General features: G+C 38.2%; 1 protein-coding gene across 1 annotated transcript in view; it reads right to left on the bottom strand.

Annotated features, from left to right (window-relative positions):
• LOC122110156 (propionyl-CoA carboxylase alpha chain, mitochondrial-like) overlaps positions 1 to 19,820 on the bottom strand; it is a gene marked incomplete at its 3' end in the record, with an annotated part of 126,603 nt that overhangs the window by 16,958 nt on the left and 89,825 nt on the right. The window contains exon 8 of the mRNA XM_042682655.1: positions 17,048 to 17,084. Coding sequence (XP_042538589.1) covers positions 17,048 to 17,084 — 37 coding nt within the window. The remainder of the gene's footprint in view (positions 1 to 17,047; positions 17,085 to 19,820) is intronic.

Below are 19,820 nucleotides of genomic sequence, written 5' to 3'. Positions count from 1 at the left end.
TATATAAAATGGTATTATAATAAAACAACACAGAAGAATGTGTTGAAAAGGCTCTTCTGAGGAAATTGACAAGAGCTAGCCCTCAGAAAAATCAATGAGGACTGGGAAGGTGGCTCAGTGGTAGAGCGCTTGCCTTGCATGCCTGAAGCCCTGGGTTCAATTCCTCAGCACCACATAAGCAAAAAGAAAAAAGCCAGAAGTGGCGCTGTGGCTTACGTGGTAGAGCGTTAGCCTTGAGCTGAAGAGCTGAGGGACAGCGCCCAGGCCCAGAGTTCAGGCCCCATGACCGGACCCAAAAAAAAAAAAAAAAAAAAGAAAAATCAATGAGAGAAAAGGATGGTTGGCAGTAGGACAAGCTGGCAAGTACTGTATAGAAGCAGAAGAGCCCTGATGGTAGTTTATAAGATTGCGCTGACTGCTGTCAAGTGACTGAACTGTGGAAGCAAGTAGACTGGTTCTGAGGTCCAGGTGATAGACAGCTGTAACTTGTATTTGGTAAGTCACAATAGAGACAGAGACAAAGACCTAAAATTTGTTTTAGGGAGTTAGTCAGCAATGGTGTGGATATGGAAAAAAAGGGAATGAAAGGAGACTGGAAGCTTAGAAACTTGCTCCTTATAGATTCCAAGTCAAAAACAACCATCTTTCCACACTAACTGAAAACTCCATGTTTATACACAATATAGAGCCTTTCAGGCCAGGCGCTGGTGGCTCACACCTGTAACTCAAGCTACTCAGGAGGCTGAGTTCTGAGGATTGCAGTTTGAAGCCAGCCTCAGCAGGAAAGTCCATGAGACTCTTATCCCCAATTAACCACGAGGAAACCAAGTGGTAGACTACAAACGTTGAACAAAAAAAGCTCAAGGAAAGTATCCAGGCCTTGAGTTCAAGCCCCAAGACTGGGCAGGGAGTGGGGGAGGGGAGGAGGGAGAGAGCTTCACTCTTCAAGCAACACCTACCATATACATGGTGAACACAACTTGTCATTTAAAAGGTGATAAAATCAGATCTCCATGCTACAATATGGGTCATTCATTAAATAAAGAAATCTATTTTTTTACATATGTTATCTTTTTTACAGTTTCTTGAACATTCATAGGCTATAACAACTAGTGGAGAAAGAAAAATAGGAAAATAGAGAAAATGCTCTATTCCTAACTTAACAGTGCTAATCAGAAATTGCTCAGAGGTTTAAAAAAAAAGTATTACTCTTTTTATGGATAGGAAACATACAAATAATTGCAAGGCCTTTGTTTCCTAATAGAAAGGTTCAAAGTAAAAGGAAAATAAGAAATATTTTGGGAACAGTAGCTGAAAACAGGCAGTGAGAGGACTATAGATATTTCTATATAAACCACACTCAATAATAGGAAATGGGACCTTAGAAGAAAAAATAAAAGACTCAAGGGGGGGAAAAAAGATACATAATACGCAGGAAGGATCCTTAGGTGAAAAACAGAAGACTGACACTAGGAGCTCACACCTGTGATCCTAACTACTCAAGAAGCTGGTATCAGGAGAATAGAAGCTCAAATCTACTCTGAGAAGAAAAGTCCAAAAGACTCCATCCATATCCAAAAAAATAACCAGTAAATAACTAGGGTAGAGGCATGAACCAAGTAGTTGAGCAAATAAACCAAGCCAAGTGTGTGACTGCTATGTTTAAACTCTAGTACCAAACAACAGCAACAAAATGTTTTATGCTACTATTATAGAGAATAGTTCGTGTGCTTTGGGGGGCGGGGGTAGAAGTACAAAAGACACTGTTGATGGGGATGTCCTTCATGTCACTATTATTTCTAAGCACTCCAAATGTCTTTGAGACTATTCCACATTTGAATTTATCTGATTATTCATTCATCTAATTTAGATTAACAAAAAATTTTAACTACCATATAGGTGATATTGTTTCTTCATTTTTGCATCACATCAGACAGAGGGAAGAGGAGCTCTTTTTGTCTCCTTACTGATAGGTTTGATTATCTAAGATCTTTTAAATTTCATCATGGAAAGCATTCTGTTCTGTCAATATAATTAGCAAATCATTTGTAAAGTGATATTTTGAATCCATGAATATTTTATAGCCAAACAGTATTTAACTCACTGCTAAGAATGAATATTAATGGTCCTTAATTTAATCAATTCCTACTTTGTTACAAAATAAGCTTTTAAAAATGAAGATTAAAAATCTTTAATGGTTTTTATTGTTACTTTTCCATTAGCTGATACAGTGCCTACAGAGTAACATGAAAAACAATAGTTACTAAATAAATATACTTGTTAACAATTTAAGTGCCCATGTATTATTTTTACCACTATATTTCACAATAGAAACATATCATAACATTGTCCATTGTACTGTATATGCACATTCAGATTTCATATGGTTCTATTTATACATAAAATGGTTTCATGAATATTTTTTTACTTCCTGCCTGGAATCCATGTTCTTGGAGTAATGTGTAGGAATACAACTATTGAACACATGCAACTTTTATGGATTCTTTACTTAAAAAAATAAAATTAGCCAAGTCAGTGGCTCATGCCTGCCATCCTACTCAGGAGGCTAAGATTTAAGGACCATGGTTAGAAGTCAGCCCAGGGAGGAAAGTCTGTGAGACTCTTTATCTCCAATTAAATCAAAAAAAAAAAAAAAAAGCCAGAAGTGGTATTGTAGCTCAAATGCTAGCCTTGAGCAAAAGGAACTCAGGGATATCACTCAGACCCAGAGTTCAGGCCTCAACTGGGGGTGAAAGATAATCTACTCACTTTTCTTTCTAATCATTATCATAACGATTATAAAACCCATCATAGGCGCTGGGAATGTGGCTTAGTGGTAGAGTGCTTGCATAGCATGCATGAAGCTCTAGGTTCAATTCCTTAGTACCACATAAACAGAAAAAGCTGAAAGTGGCGCTGTAGCTTAAGTGGTAGCGCACTAGCCTTGAGCAAAAGAAGCTCAGGGACAGTGCCTAGTTCAAGCCCCAAGACTGGCAAAAAAAAAAAAAAAAATCACAGTATCTAGGTATGACTCCTAAAGGAAAACCCTACCACTACAGATGTCTTCATGCAAGCACACAATGGTCTATGTATGGCTTAACATTCTAATGAGTTTACATCATCTATAAAATATATACATGCATAATAAAATAGAAATATGAAACACAGTCTTGGGCTGGGAAGGTGGCTCAGTGGTAGAGCGCTTGCCTTGCATGCCTGAGGCCCTGGGTTCAATTCCTCAGCACCACATAAGCAAAAAGAAAAAAGCCCGAAGTGGCGCTGTGGCTCATTTGGTAGAGCGCTGGCCTTGAGCTGAAGAGCTGAGGGACAGCACCCAGGCCCAGAGTTCAGGCTCCAGGACCAGACCCAAAAAAAAAAAAAAAAATTCTTATATGTACAATGTCTTAAAATAAAGATACATGAAGCAAAATGTTTCCTATCAGTTTTTATATATAATACCAAAACCACAATTCATGAGAGAAAAAGACTGATATTAAGCCTTGCTTTAAAACACACCCACTTCTGGGCTGGGAAGGTGGCTCAGTGGTAGAGCGTTTCCCTTGCATGCATGAGGCCCTGGGTTCGATTCCTCAATACCACATAAACAGAAAAAAGCTGGAAGTGGCGCTGTGGCTCAAGTGGTAGAACGCTAGCCTGGAGCTGAAGAGCTGAGGGACAGTGCCCAGGCCCAGAGTTCAGGTCCCATGACAGATAAAAACAAAAAAACCCACTTCTGCTGTGAAGTAAAGTTATCAAGAGAATATAAACACAAGCAACAGAGTAGGAAAACAAAATATTTACAAGACACATGTTGAACAAAGAACTTCTATCCAAAATTTACATGGCTGCTTTTTATTTATTTATTTTTGGTCCTCTACCACTTGAGCCAGATCGCCACTTCCAGCTTTTTCCGAATACTTTATTGGAGATAAGAGTCTCAGGGACTTTCCTAGCGAGGCTGGCTTTGAACCACAATCCTCAGATCTCAGCCTCCTGAGCAGCTAGGATTAAAAGCATTTTCCACCAGTGCCTAGCTCACATTCCTTTTTAAAACTCAACAGTAAGCTGACAATCTAAACTAAAATGGTCAAAAGATTTTGGACATCGCAACAAAGAAGATATACAAATGGCAAATAATAATATGTCATCAGAGAACTGCAACATTATATTACTACATGCTTGTCTGAATTACTAAAATCCAAAACAATGACAACATCAAATGTTGTCAAAGATGAAAGATGCCTGAAGGAATATTTCTAAGTTGAATTTGAATTTGAATTACAACAAACACCGCACAAATGGACAGATGAAAGCAAAGGATCAAAGGAATGGCTCAGGAGTAGAACACTTGCCTAGCAAACACAAGGTCTTAAGTTCAAACCCCAGAATCACCAGAAAGTGTGTGTGAGGAGTTTAATAATAAATAAGGTTACTTCAAACAGAAAAGAACAACAAATAAAACTAGATCTAAATTTATCAAAAGAGAGAGAAAAAACAGAATTGTCATCACAGTAGAGATGTATAGAGATGTATAGAAGGAGAAAATGGAGTAAGAACAAGATTTTTGTTTTTGTTTTTGGTTGGTTTGGGGGCTTCAATTCAGGGCCTGGGTGTTGTCCCTGAGATTTTACACACAAGGCCAGCACTCTACCAACTTGAACCACAGAGCCACTTCCAGTTTTCTTGGTGGTTAATTGGAGTTGTCTCATGGACTTTCTTGTGGAGGCTGTCTTTGAACTGCAATCTTCAGATCTCAGCCTCTCCTGAGTGGCTAAGATTGCAGGCAAGAGCCATCACTGCCAGGCTTAGTATTCATTTTTAATGTGTTAAGTATACTAAAATGTTGATGTAAATATATACTGCTTTAGTTTAAAGTGTTCTGGAGCCCAACAAGAACAAGACATTTAATCATCAAAAAGTAGCCAGTGGGGTGCCAGTGGCTCACACCTATAATCCTAGCTACTCAGGAGGTTTAAATCTAAGGATCATGGCTCAAATACAGTGCAGGCATGAAAGCCCATGAGACTCTTATCTTCAATTAACCACCAAAAGAACCAGAAATAGAGCAGTGATTCAAGTCATGGAGCACTAGTCTTGCGCAAATAAGCTCACAGACAGTGCCCAGATCCTCAGTTGAAGCCTCAGCACAAAACACACATACAAGCATGTGTGTGTGCCTTTGTATACACACTAAGAAGCCAATAAAAGAATGAAAAAATCTCAACAAAGAACAAATAAAAAAGAGCAGTTAATATACATATCTCAAAACACAGCAGTAAGCACAATAAATATAAATTAAGCAAACTCTCCAATTGAAAGACAAAACAATGGATCTGGGGCTATAACCAGAACCTGGGTTATCTCTAGCTCTGGTGAAAGGGGGTGAATGGTGAAGGGGGGAGAAAATGCACTGCTAGTTTGAATACACATAAATAAAAATCCCATCTTTAACAGGGATTATATCTTTACAAAGGATATAAAGTGACAGTTCGCTAGCAGATGAAAAGATAGAAAAGATACAAGGATAAGTATAGTAAATCCCATAAAATCAAACATATTAAGTCACATAAAATCAGACTTGAGAACAAAAATAAACTTTAGTTTTGTTAAAATATAAAATTAGCCAAGACATTAAAACTTAGCCATAAATATTATACTATTATAATATACTTACTAATTTAACAGAGACATCCCTGATAAGCAAAGAAAAACTAAGTATAACACTTTTCCAAAATGATTACATTATTCAATGTAATAATAAGCCTGCTACATTCTATAAAATATGCCATACAATAAAATACAGTAGTAGGGGCTGGGAAGGTGGCTCAGTGGTAGAGCGCTTGCCTTGCATGCATGAGGCCCTGGGTTTGATTCCTCAGCACCACATAAGCAGGAAAAAAAAAAAAAAAAGCCAGAAGTGGCACTGTGGTTCAAGTGGTAGAGTGCTATCCTTGAGCTGAAGAACTGAGGGACAGCGCCCAGGCCCACAGTTCAAGCCTCACAACTGGACCCAAAAATAATAATAATAATAAATATATATCGTAGTTTACAATAGTTTGAGGAGATGAGTTCTTTCCAGGCACACATGAAAAACACATCTAGACTTACTCCTTCACCAAAAAGCAATTTTCATCAAATCTAAGATTCTAAATGAAAAAATATCATATTAATTTACCACAAAGCAATGAAATGAGAATACACCAAAAGTAGCATCTGTTAGGGAACCATCTTTTGTTTCTGCACAAGGCACTCTGCTTGGTGTCCAACCTGGGCACCTAACATACTATTTTCGTTTACAAGAATGTTGAGGTAATGAAAGAATAGTACTGCTATCAACAAATGATATCAATTGTAAAAAAAAAAAATTATGATAATATTCTATGTGATGGGTTCAAAACAGACAAAGCAATATTTTCCCCAGTAGTCAATCATTTGTTACATTTCTGAATTAATAAATTGCATGGAGATTTAGATTTAGATCATTCTCAGACCAGCCAACAGCCAATGTTCAGTTGCTATGGGTGTAACAACTTCAATGCCTTGCCCTAACTTATTAAACATTTATTTAAAATGAGTACTAAGTCGGGCACTGGTGGCTCATGACTGTAATCCTAGCTACTCAGGAGGCTGAAAGCTCTGAGGATCGTGGTTCAAAGCCAGCCCAGGCAGGAAAGAGAGTGAAACTCTTATCCCCAATTAACCACCAGAAACCAGCAATAGAGCTCAAAGTGGTAGAGCAGTAGCTTTGAGCAAAAGAGCTCAGGGACAGCGCCCAGGCCCTGGGTTTAAGACCCACTACTGACAAAAAATAAAAGGGGGAGGGGCTAGAAATGTGGCTCAAATAGCCAGTGTTGATGTCCCGAGTGTCAAAACACAAAAACAAAAAAAACTTGTCAGAGTCCAGCAGGGGTTCTTGAACTATGAGCTTTTCTGCTCAAGGCTAGTGCTCTACCAATTACTTCCAGTTTTCTGATAGTTAATTGGACATAAGAATGTAATTGACTTGCCTGCCTGACTTGCCTTAAACCATGATTCTCAGATCTCAGCCTCCTGAGTAACTAGGATTACAGGCATGAGCCATCAGTGCGAGGCTTAGTATTCATTTTTAACGTGTTAAATACACTAAAATGTTGATTCAAATATATACTGCTTAGTCTAAAGTATTCTGGAAAAAAATGGCATACCTTAATCTAACCCAGTCATAAATAACATGAAAACATTTCTTTTTTTTTTATTGTGAAAATACTGTACAGAGGGGTCATGAAAACATTTCTAACTAATATAGAACACAGAAAACAAAAGATGGGGCTGGGGAGGTGGCTCAGTGGTAGAGTGCTTGCCTTGCATGCATGAGGCCCTGGGTTCGATTCCTCAGCACCACATAAGCAGAAAAAAAAAGCCGGAAGTGGCACTGTGGCTCAAGTGGTAGAGCGCTAGCCTTGAGCTGAAGAGCTGAGGGACAGCACTCAGGCCCAGAGTTCAGGCCCACGACCAGATCCAAAAAAAGAAAGAAAAAAAGAAAACAAAAGATTTCAGGATTACTTCAAGTATATTTGTCCCTCTTAAACATGAACAATGAGCTCTTCTATATAAACAACTTGAACAACATTTTTTTTTAAATATCATAGCATGCTCAAAGGAAAATAGACAAAGAAAACAGAACTGCCACAGTCTCTACATTTTAATAGGAAACAAAGGAGAAGACTTCTCAGGAAAAGACTAACATAAACTATGGGAAAGCATAATTTTCAAGCAACATAAGGTGGCATGCTCAAAGATTAGTGTCAAAGCAGTGAAATGTCCTCAAACATTTAGCCCTTATTGCATTCATAAAAACTTCCATTAGTCTACCCTAATAAACACAAGGTCAGCCTAAAAGAACTGATAGTAACCAATAAGGACATAAGTGAATTTGCTTGAATAATCTTAGATCATTTGTTTCAATTATCTACTTGCTGAGTATTCCTGTTTTCTTCCAGATTTCTCCAGTAAAAATTGGAGATGAGAAGTCAGGAAATTACAGTCAACTCACAATCTTTAAGCATCATGAAATAATTTTTTATTAGTAAGTTTTTTGTGTGAAAATACCGTACAGTGGGGTTATAATTACATGAGCAAGGTAATGAATGCATTTCTTATCAAGCATTGTTGCCGCCTCCTTTGTTTTCCCTTCCCATCCCTGTCCTCCCATCTCCCTCCCCCATCATGAAATAATTTTAAAATGTGATTTCTTCATTTCTGTGTTTATACTTTGTTCACTGAAAAAAAATCACTTGCTGACTATATACTCTGTGACATTGTCTTAAGCAATAAAAATATAACAAAAACCAACCAACGGTCAATTACACTACAAAATGGTAACTAAATGAGCCTAAAACAATCATTTGTAAAGACAAATAGATTTTTTTTTTGTTTTTTTGCAGAGAATTCCATGTTATTTTCAGTGAAAATCCCTCCAGATAAGAGGGATAGTGAGGAGAGTTCTGTATCAAACCATCTTAAGAGCTACTGCTGGAGCTGGGGGTTTAGCCCAGCGCGCGACAGGCCCGGGGTTCAGTCCTCAGCCCTGGGGGAAAAAAAAAGAGCTACTGCTCCAATTTGCTATTTTTTTTTACTTTTAACAATTCTTTATAATTTGACCTTTACAATTTTGATCCTTCTTCTAATACTGGCTTAAAAAAAATACCTCTTCTGATGTTACATGGTAGAATGGTTTATACATTTTTGTCAAGTCTAATTCTAGTGTTTCTATCCATTACTTGTAGTATGCTATTGAAGTCGCCAACTTTTTTTTTTGTCAATCCTGGGGCCTGAACTCTGGGCCTGGGCACTGTCCCTGCGCTCTTCAGCTCAAGGTGAGTGCTCTACCTCTTGAGCCATAGTGCCACTTCCGGTTTTCTAGTATGTATTGGAGATCAGAGTCTCACGGACTTTTCTGCCTGGGCTGGCTTTGAACCATGATCCTCAGATCTCAGCCTCCTGAGTAGCTAGGATTACAGGCATGAGCCACCACTGCCCAGCTGCCAACTATTATTAAAGAGCTATTTTACCCTTCAGTTCTGTCAACATACCTTATATCTTTTGAGGGGCTATTTTTGTTTGCAAATATAGTGATTAATACAGGTCATTGTCTCTTACAGTAGCTTTGGATTTAAAATCAATTTTTTTGTTCAACAAAACTATAGCCACCCCAGCTCTCTTTTGAGTATGGGATTTGTATTTTTCCAGAGGGGCCCCAAAGATCAGAGTCTAAAGGAGTCCACTCAGAGTGGATTAGTAGAAGAGCTCCTCACCTATCTCCCTCCCGAGGCTGTGTGTTCATTGCTTGGCAGCCTGTGCATACGCTGTCCCAACTCTTTTAATTGGATGACCAAGATATCAGAGTATTATGGGCACATAGAAACCTAGATTTTTTTTTTTCTGGGGCTTGAACTCAAGGCCTGGGCACTGTCCCTCAGTTTTTGTACTCAAGGCGAGTGCTCTACCACTTTGAGCCATAGTGCCACTTCTGATGTTTTCATTTGTTTGTTTTTTTCTGGTTAGTTAACTAGAGATAAGAGCCTCACTTACTTTCCTTCCTGAGCTGATTTGGATTTTTTTTGGTCAGTCATGGGGGTTAAACTCTGGGCCTGGGCACTGCTCCTTGGCTCTTCACCTCAAGGAGAATGCTCTACCACTTAAACCACAGCGCCACTTCTGGCTTTCTGGCGGTTCATTAGAGAGACAGCCTTTCCTGCCTAGCTTTGAGCTGTGATCCTCAGATCTCAGCCTCCTGAGCAGGCGTGAGCCACTGGTACCCAGCTTGGATTTTGAATATACAACAAACAACTATTTGCTAACTTTATTGTTTATTTTTAAATAATGCTACCAGTGTCTGAGAAAATGATACCTTAATTTTCTTCACAAACATAAGAATGGCAATAACTTTAAAAAAAAAAAAAAGGGTGAATGTGTTGATGCATCTTAGAGGTCCACCACTAGAAAGGTTGAACAGAAAGAGAAGGAAGATTGAGTTCAATTTGAGTTATGTTTGGTCAAGCCCATACCCACTGATGCCCTTCTCCCACCCCACCCCCAAAACAAAACATAAAGTAACTGCTGTCAAGAAATATAAAATCATATAGCCACATGGAAAACAGTTTGATTGTTCTCCCAAAAGTTGCCATAAAACCCAGCAATTCCATAACTCATACATACTCAAAATAACAGAAAACACGCAATACATGCAAATACATGGTCACAGTTGCACTATTTATAGTAGCCAAGAAGTAAGAAATGACCCAAATGTCCATCAACAAATAACAGAACAAAACATGGTGTAAGTAGCAAAATTCTAAAACATGAAGGACATAGAAGAACCTAAAAAAACACTTCTAAAGAAAAGAAACGAGAGGCAGAAGCTCATACCTTGTATGATTCTACTCTGAAATAATCAAAAATAAGAAAATCCAGTGCAGAAGGTAAATTGGTGGGACTAGGTAGTGAAAGATAGAAAAAACAAATAAGTGTTTCTTTGTGAAGTAACCAAGATATTTAGACAGTGGTGATGATTACAACAAATTATAGTAAAAAGAAAAAATTACTGGGGCTGGGAAGGTGGCTCAGTGGTAGAGCGCTTGCCTTGCATGCATGAGGCCCTGGGTTCGATTCCTCAGCTCCACATAAGCAAAAAGAAAAAAGCCGGAAGAGGCACTGTGGCTAAAGTGGTAGAGCGCTAGCCTTGAGCTGAGGAGCTAAGGGACAGTGCCCAGGCCCAGAGTTCAGGCCCACAACTGGACCCCCCCCCCTATAAAAAAAAAAAAAAAAAAAGTATTTAACTGTATACATTAAAAGACTAGAGCCACAGCCCCACTTCCTGTAGTAGAGAAATCTTGATGCTGAGTATACAAGATTCTTTCAAAAATGCTATATGAAACCAGGCACCTATAATCCTAGCTACTTGGGAGGTTGAGATCTAAGGATCAAGGTTTCCAACCCAGCTGGACAGGAAAGTCAGTAAGATTCCTATCTCCAAGCAAAAAGAAATATAGCTGTGGTTCAACTAGTAGAGCACCAGCCTTGAGCAAAAAAAGCTAACAGACTGCATCTAGGTCCTGAGTTTAAGCCCCAGTGTAGACAGACTGAAAAAAACTATGTGAAACCAGGTGCCGGTGGCTCATGCCTGTAATCCTAGCTACTCAGGAGGCTGAGATCTAAGGATCGCAGTTCAAAGCCAGCCCAGGAAAGAAAGTCCATGAGACTCTTATCTCCAATTAACCACCAGAAAACTGGAAATGGTGCTGTGGCTCAAGTAGTAGAGCACTTGACTTGAGCTGAAGAGCTGAAGGGACAGCACTCAGGCCCAGAGTTCAAGCCCCACGACCAAAAAAAAAAAAAAAAAAAAAAGAGCTATTTGACAATTTTTCACAATCCAGTACTGGGTTAAAGTTAATGAACACGAATATGATTAACAAGTCATGAGAAGTATTCAGAAACATTGTATATGGTTAAAGACAAGAAAACTGAGTGGCAATATTAGTCATCTTCTTGTGAAGACAGGCTATTTAAATCAAGATATGAAAGACTACAACAAGCCATCCCAGATAAGAATTTAAGTAGCCGGGCGCTGGTGGCTCACGCCTGTAATCCTAGCTACTCAGGAGGCTGAGATCTGAGGATCGCGGTTCAAAGCCAGCCCGGGCAGGAGAGACCGTGAGACTCCTATCTCCAATAAACCACCAGAAAACCAGAAGTGGCGCTGTAGCTCAAGTGGTAGAGCGCTCGCCTTGAGCTGAAGAGCTGAGGGACAGCGCCCAGGCCCAGAGTTCAAGCCCCACGACTGACAAAAAAAAAAAAAAAAGAATTTAAGTAGTAGGGCTAGGAATGTGGCTGAGTGGTAGAGTGCTTACCTAACATCCTCAGTACCACATAAACAGAAAAAGCCAGAGGTGGTGCTATGGCTCAAGTGGTAGAGAGCTAGCCTTGAGCAAAAGAAGCTCAGGGTCAGTGCCCAGGCCCTGAGTTCAAGCCCCAGGGCAGGCAAAAAAAGAGAGAGAGAGAGAGACAGAGACAGAGAGGAATTTAAGCTAGTCTTCCAGGTCTCCTAGATTCCCTCCTTCAATAAAATCTGAAGGTTGGTGTGTTCCAGTGAACCAATGTGACTTAAGTACACGAGACTAGAGAGAAAGGAAACACCAAATTCACATGAGGTTTGTAGTCAAGGAAAGTGTGGTTTTATCTAAGTGCTAGGTTTAAAGCAAAGACAGGGTAGGACAAGATGAGGTTGTTGTTCTTTAAAGTTTTAAATACCATGCTGCCTGCTATGTGTAGATAGGCTTTGAAGTGTTACAAAAAAAAAAAAAAAAAGTGGGGGGTAGGGGAAGGATCCTTGTCATCTTGTCATAGTCCTTAAAAGAGGTGAGCGGTGAGAAAGGGAGACAGGGAGTCATGATTGTGGGACAGATGTGGAATGAAGAACTGACAGTCCCAAAAAACAGACTTAGAATATTCGAATGAGGGAAAGAGGCAGGCAAGACATAGCCTGGGTTTTGGCTTGGAAGGAAATAGAATGAGGGGAAAAAGTTTCTTGAGTATGATTTGTGGTTGTAAAAAAGGCCAAAAAACAATATGGACATTTTTTTAAAAACAGGTTTTAAATTTATAACTCCTTTCAAGAATCAATCTTAACTATACTAAGGACTTTTGGTTTGGTTAAAAAAAAAAAATCTCAAGAGGCTGAGAAGGTGGCTCAGTGGTAGAGGGCTTGCCTTGCATACATGAGGCCCTTGGTTCCATTCCTCAGCACCACATAAGCAGGGGGAAAAAAAGCCGGAAGTGGCGCTGTGTCTCAAGTGGTAGAGCGCTAGCCTTGAGCTGAAGAGCTGAGGGACAGCGCCCAGGCCCAGAGTTCAGGCCCCACGCCCAGACCAAAAAAAAATCTCAAGCTCACTGATTACTGTTGTCTACCACTGAGGTTAAAGATAAACTAGATTTTGATAGTTCTGTGTCTCTAAACTCAGAGGTCAAAGGAAAAAGTAAGGAGTGTGAATGAGAGAAACAAGACAGTCTAAAAAACAAATACAACAAAGTAATACAGTAAGTCTTCACTGTCTCACACCAAATCAATGATTAGAAACTGTCTGCTTCTTTAATTCCACATACAATGGGCTTAAGTATTTTACAGTATTTTTTACAAAGTGGTGACTCAAATTTTAGTCTGGTCATGAAATCTCATTAGGTACCTAAAGTTATAATGAAAAATTAATGATGTTTACAGCCAACATGTAAACCAATGGTTAGTGACCTTGAGCAAATTACCATTTCTAATACTTAATTTCTTATAAATGTCAACAAAAATAATTAAGCTCAAAAATTACAAATTACAAATTACAAAAATTACAAATAACATTTCCAAAGTGTCTGGCACATAGAGGGAAAATGTTCCGTAAATAGAAGCTACTAAAATGTAAAAGTCCTCTAATACACCAATGCCTATTAGTTATTTCCAACTTCGGTAGCTTAGATTCTGTTTCCAGAAAAGCTGTATAAACTAAAGAGAGAATGTAATACATGAACAGAGGCAGGGAATGTAGTCACAGCTGGAGTATATGACTTAGCATGCACAAGGTCCAAAGTTTAATCCCTAGCACAGTAAAAAAGTGCCAAGTATGGCACATTGAATAAGCAGAAACTCAAATGAATAGGGTGAAAGGTTTTATCATAATTCAGTTACTTAGAATTTAGGTATATATTTTCTCATGGAATCAATGTTTACTTCAACTTTTTTTTCTTTTTTTTTCGGTCAGTTGTGGGGCTTGAACTTGGGGCCTTGGAACTGTCCCTGAGCATTTTTGCTCTACCACTTTGAGCCACAGCACCATCTCTGAGTTTTGAGTGGTTAACTGGAGATTAAGAGTCTCACAGAGACTTTCCTGCCCAGGTTAGCTTTGAACTGCAATCCTCAGATCTCAGCTAGAATTACAGGTGTGATCCACTGCACCCAGCTGCTTCAATTCTTAATAGCTCATTAAAATCATTATATAGTTACAATATAACATCTACCAATAAAAGTAGTAGGAAAACTGATAAATCACTAAAAAACACAGAAAACTTTAAATATTCATTTATTCTGGAAGCTAGTACTTGAAGGAAAAGATTTTATGGAAAGTTTCTGTGATGACTGAGAAAGAAAAATCCAAAAGCTAAATTTAAAAACGTAACCAGGGGCCGGTGGCTCACACCTGTAGTCCTAGCTATTCAGGAAGCCGAGATCATCAGATCTCGGTTCAAAACCAGCCCAGGCAGGAAAGTCTGTGAGACTTTTATCTCCAATAAACCACTAGAAAAACGGAAGTGGTACTGTGGCTCAAGTGGTAGAGCACTAGCCTTGAGCTGAAAAGGGCAGGGACAGTGCCCAGGCCCTGAGTTCAAGCCCCATGACCAACCAAAAAACAAAAACAAAAAAAAACTTTAAAACATAAATAAATAAGTTGATAGCCCTAGTACTTTTTTTTTTTTTGTCGGTCGTGGGGCTTGAACTCAGGGCCTGGGCATTGTCCCTGTGCTCTTAAGCTCAAGGCAAGCGCTCTACTACTTAAGCCACAGCACCACGTCCAGTTTTCTAGTAGTTTATTGGAGATAAGAGTCTCACAGACTTTCCTACCCGCAATAGCTTTGAACCGAGATCCTTACATCTCAGCCTCCTGAGTAGCTAGGATTACAGGCATGAGCCACTGGCTCCCGGCTAATTATACTGAATTTAAGAGGCCTCTGCAGGAAGAAACTGAAGAGGAGCTAAGGCCCAGCATTACAATTTGGAAAGAAGAAAACAAAGTAATAAAAACTAGTCAGGAGAGGTCCACTGTGATTAATTCATTGGCTTAAAAGTTACAGATAATAAAAAGAGGGAAGGAAAAACAAAAGTAAATGCATCTGCATTCTACCATTTATACAAAGGAAATGTTCATGAGTTTGATTCACGATTTAAAATGTGGAACAGCAGTATGATTCTAAATTGTCTTTCAAACCCTTTTTATTTTTTCTAAACTCCTACAAATAGCTTTGTTTTCTTTTTGTTTTTCTTGTTTGCCCTAGGGCTTGAACTCAGGGACTGGGTGCTATCCATTGAACATTTTTGCTCAAGGCTAGCCCTCTACCATTTTGAGCCACAGTACTACTTCCAGTTATATGGTGGTTAATTGGAGATAAGAGTCTGAAAGCTAGGACTGAGAAGGTGGCACAGTGGTAGAGTGCTTGCCTTGCATACATGATGTCCTGGATTCGATTCCTCAGCACCATATTGGCAGAAAAGGCTGGAAGTGGCACTGTGGCTCAAGTGGTAGAGTGCTTGCCTTGAGCTAAAGAGCTGAGGGACCACACCCAGGCCCAGAGTTCAAGCCCCATAACACTCTCTCTCTCTCTCTCTCTCTCACACACACACACACACACACACACACACACACACACACACACACACGTCTCATAGCCTTTCCCGGTCACACACACACACACACACACACACACACACACACACACACACACACACACACACACACACACACACACACACACGTGTCTCATAGCCTTTCCCGGTCAGCATGGCTTTAAACCATGATCCTCAGATCTCAGCCTCCTGAGTTGCTAGGCGTGAGCCCTAGCACCCGGCTCCAAACAGTTTTTATGTAGATAGTATTACAGTAGTATTACTATGCATTATTAGGTAGCTATAAGGTACAACTAGGAAAAGAATTTTTTTTAAGATTGTATGTGCCTAAAATACTTTAGGAAAGTCGACTCAAAGTCAGTAGCCATGAAGAATGCCAATGATTTTAAACCACACACAGCAACTTTCTGCAATCTAGTAAATCTTACTGTTAAGTTAAATAATGAAATACTTTTTGAAAATGTTGATAATTCTTAAGAAATCATAATGAGATGTCACAGACAGATAAAATAAGATTTTCCATGGATTTACCTTAACCCCAGAGCATTTTTGCAAAACAAATAAACAAACAACATCTACTTAATAAATGCTACCAGAATTGCCAATGATTGGGTACACTTGCCAGAATTTAATGGCAGAATTTAGATGTTTACAAATCAACAAATCTGAAATAATTCTGCCAGGTCCAATTAGAAACAGGGATGCAACCAGCCAAACTTTTCACATAACTGAAGAACTGCTATCCTCGCTTGTTTGATTTCCAAGAAACGTACTTTATGATCTAAGTGATCACTTTTAGATCAGTATTTGTCCACAGTACAAATACATAAACCTTGCCAAATTAAGTGTTCCAACGGTAGACAAGACTGCTAAATAATCACCCTGAATGAAGACACAGGATTTACAGAAACATTGGTGTGAGATGCTAAAAAATCTGAGTCCCTGACTTCCAAGTATTGCAAAATTTCTCTCCTATTCACAAATTTCTATCAAATGTATACAAAGACTGATTTAATGTATAAAATTTATAAGGTTTTTAATACCTTTGCTAATCAATGACAAGCATATATGTTTGCTCATCTTCTAAATTAGCAGATATGAAAGGAGAATACTTCTGATGAATGCAAGGTTTTGAAATTTAAAAGTACAACAGCCATTAAATATGCCTTTAGTTTACCTTTAACTCCAATTTAGGATATTCAATTCTATCCTCTCACATTCTCTCTTATTTCCCCTTACAAGGGTATTATTATGATTTTTAACATTTTAGGAAAAGATAAATTTTTGAAAAAATCTTGTCAATCGTATCTTTATTTTACTCAGATGTCCTCAACACACACACACACTAACTTATATTAAATCTCATCTTAAAGATTTGATAATTACTTCTTTTAATTAGCTAGTGATTTAATCTAATAAAAGCACTATGGCTAAGGTACTATTTAGAGTCCATTTTAATAATAGAATATAGTCATTCAACTGATAAATTCTTCCAATGTACCAAGTAATCGGAAACCTAAAACTATTAAAATATTATTTGCTCTATGGGAAAACTTATTACATCTTTACTCAAGCATATCTGCTGAAAGACATAGAAACCCTACCAAAGTTAATTTAAGAACTTACCAATTTCCTTTGCAATTCTGACGGCTTCATCTGCATCCTGTAAAAGCAGGAAATGAGACTCAACATTAATCCCATGAGGCATTGCACAATGTCTTTAGGGCAGTCATATATTGCACTACTGTCTCCTCTGATTCATTTAATGTTCAATTTTACAACCTTCTAACCCTTTTCATTCAGAGAAATGTAAAATTAATACCATAAGTGGAATGTAAATTCTACCTCATCATTATTATATTAAGAAACTCAAAGCAGTTTGAAATGAGCTGGCAGGAAGCACTACCAGAATCGCCAATGATCTGGTGCAGTTGCCAGAATTTAATGGCAGAATGTAGATGTTTACAATCAATACTGAATCATAAATCAGACCATTAAAGCTTGTCTGCAGCCAGCTTGTTTCTGTCTCTAATATTTATTTATCATGTTTTCCTAGGTTCTGTCAGCAGGGGGAGTAGATTCTCTATTGTTTGGGAGGAACTCATTCAATTTTCCAGAAATAAAATAGTAAATTTCCATTATCTATATACCAATTGTTTAAAAAAGATCCCTCTGGTAATTTCCTTTTTCTAGTCTGTCTTTATCCATTCTTGTTTTTTATTTCAATTTTAGGTACATATTTTATTTTTACAATTGCAAATTATTACTTATTAAATTCAACTAACAAGCAGGCAAAGTGAAATAAACTCCCAAGAAGCCAAAACAGGAAAATACCTTTGCAAACAGTACAAGGTTAAGAGTTTATTGGTGTAAGGATTAGCTACTGAAAATATCAACCAATGCCACATGTAACTCAAGTAGCTAGAAAAGCAAAAACTTCCCCTAAAGCTAAGTCATTCATTGATCATTAACTCACTCCTAACACAACCAGCATACACTAGTCCTGACACATTTACCATATAACAATGAAGAAGATGGTGAACTCCAAGCCTCCGTAAGTCAATTACAATTTTGTAATTCAGTGACACTAACTAAACTATCAATAGTATTCTGAAACCACTAACCCATGTTTGCTAAATTTTTAGAAACCTTCAAAATATTGAAGTGAAGCCTGCTGCTTTTTAAGCTTTTAAGCTAAACTACATGCTAAATGTAGAGCAATCATGTCAGAATCCCTCCCTAAAGGGGTAAAGGAATGTTTATAACTGGTTTATTTATGTGTAATAAAAAAAAAATCTTCCTTAAAAGTCTTCAGTACCTAATAACATCCCCTGAATAAGGGGATGTTGGCAGGGGAAGTTGTCAGAAAAATTTAATTTCCTTTCATTAGCTAGTCTGCTCCACAAATAGGTGCTTGTTAAGTTCAAAGCAGTCCTGAAAGCGACATCAATTTTAAGTCTTTTTTTACTCTAAGTAGTCACATCTGCTAATGAGATTTCCCAAATAACAATTGTTTTCAAGTGAAGAGATAAATCTATACCTCCCACCCTACCCCCTCCCAAATCAAGGTTTACTGCTTTATTACACCTTGCTGTGTTCACCGACTCTACATTCTCCAAATTTTAGCTTGAAAGGATAAAAATCCATGAAAAGGCTCATTTAAGAATGTTAGTGGTTTCCATACATTGAGTTGGAAGGTTCTTTGTTCCAGCCAGTGACAGTTATTGGAGAATACTTGCTTTTAATAGCCTCTCTGTCAGGAAGTGTTAAACCTGCCAAATGCGAACAATTAGTGCCTCTCCAACAAACTACAGGAAGACTGATGGCTGATGAAGACAGGATTATAATAAACCTAGACAGAAACTTTTCAGTATTTCTTTCAAATGTGTAATGGCATATTTGAAAAAGATAATCTGAGAGGAATTAAACTGACTCTTAAAAGTTTTGTACTTGGAAAGAAAAAGCAAGTTTTAGAGTATAATTCACAGAATTCATTAGTCATATTTTGTCACTTCTTTATAGATACACATTACACACACATATGTCTCAAAACTTCTTAAATTTCTTTATGTACCTCAAATTTTGTGAGCTACTACAAAACAATCTTTTAACTAATCAGTATACTTACATTATTTTTACCATGAAAGTCAACTTCTGGTAAATGAGCTCTCAAGTAAAATCAAACAGTCTTCAAAACCGCCATTTCACTTGTCTTTCCTCATACACCAAAAATATAAGATCCAGGCGCCAGCGGCTCATGCCTGTAATCCTAGCTACTCAGCAGCCTGAGATCTGAGGATCACGGTTCAAAACCAGTCCAGGCAGGAAAGTCCATGAGACTCTTATCCCCAATAAACCACTAGAAAACCGGAAGTGGGGCTGTGGCTCAAAGCGATAGAGCACTCGCCTTGAGCAGAAGAACGCAGAGACAGTGCCCAAGCCCAGAGTTCAAGTCCCACAACCGACCAAAAAAAAAAAAAAAAAAAAAGGATATATTATGTACTAGACACTGGAAAATTCTACCATCAATTTCAAGAAAAACCCAGTTTTATGATCTTTCAACACATTTAGTTTCATTACTGAATTACATAAAATTACTTTCAAAAAGATGAAAAGCTCATCATCCAGCTCCAATGTCAATGGCACTGTCTTGTGATTTTGTCTAATCTCCATGTAAGGCTATAGATGACATTTTAACTGAACTTCGAAACAACTGGAAAAAGAACTTCAATCACTCACAAAAACGACAAATAAAAAGTTTGGATAAAGATACCATTTCATATATGATCCAAACAAGTCATAGATGACATATGTTCACTCATAATCATAGTTACAGAAACTCAGGTTAGAACAAGGAGATCCCATTTTTCATCTAGCAAATTAAATGATGATGCTGTCC

Source organism: Dipodomys spectabilis, unplaced genomic scaffold (assembly GCF_019054845.1).
Source record: "Dipodomys spectabilis isolate Male_0828 unplaced genomic scaffold, ASM1905484v1 ptg000075l, whole genome shotgun sequence".
NCBI lineage: Eukaryota > Metazoa > Chordata > Mammalia > Rodentia > Heteromyidae > Dipodomys > Dipodomys spectabilis.
Note: the sequence above shows the minus strand (reverse complement) of the source record. Positions and strands in the feature narration are given on the sequence as shown.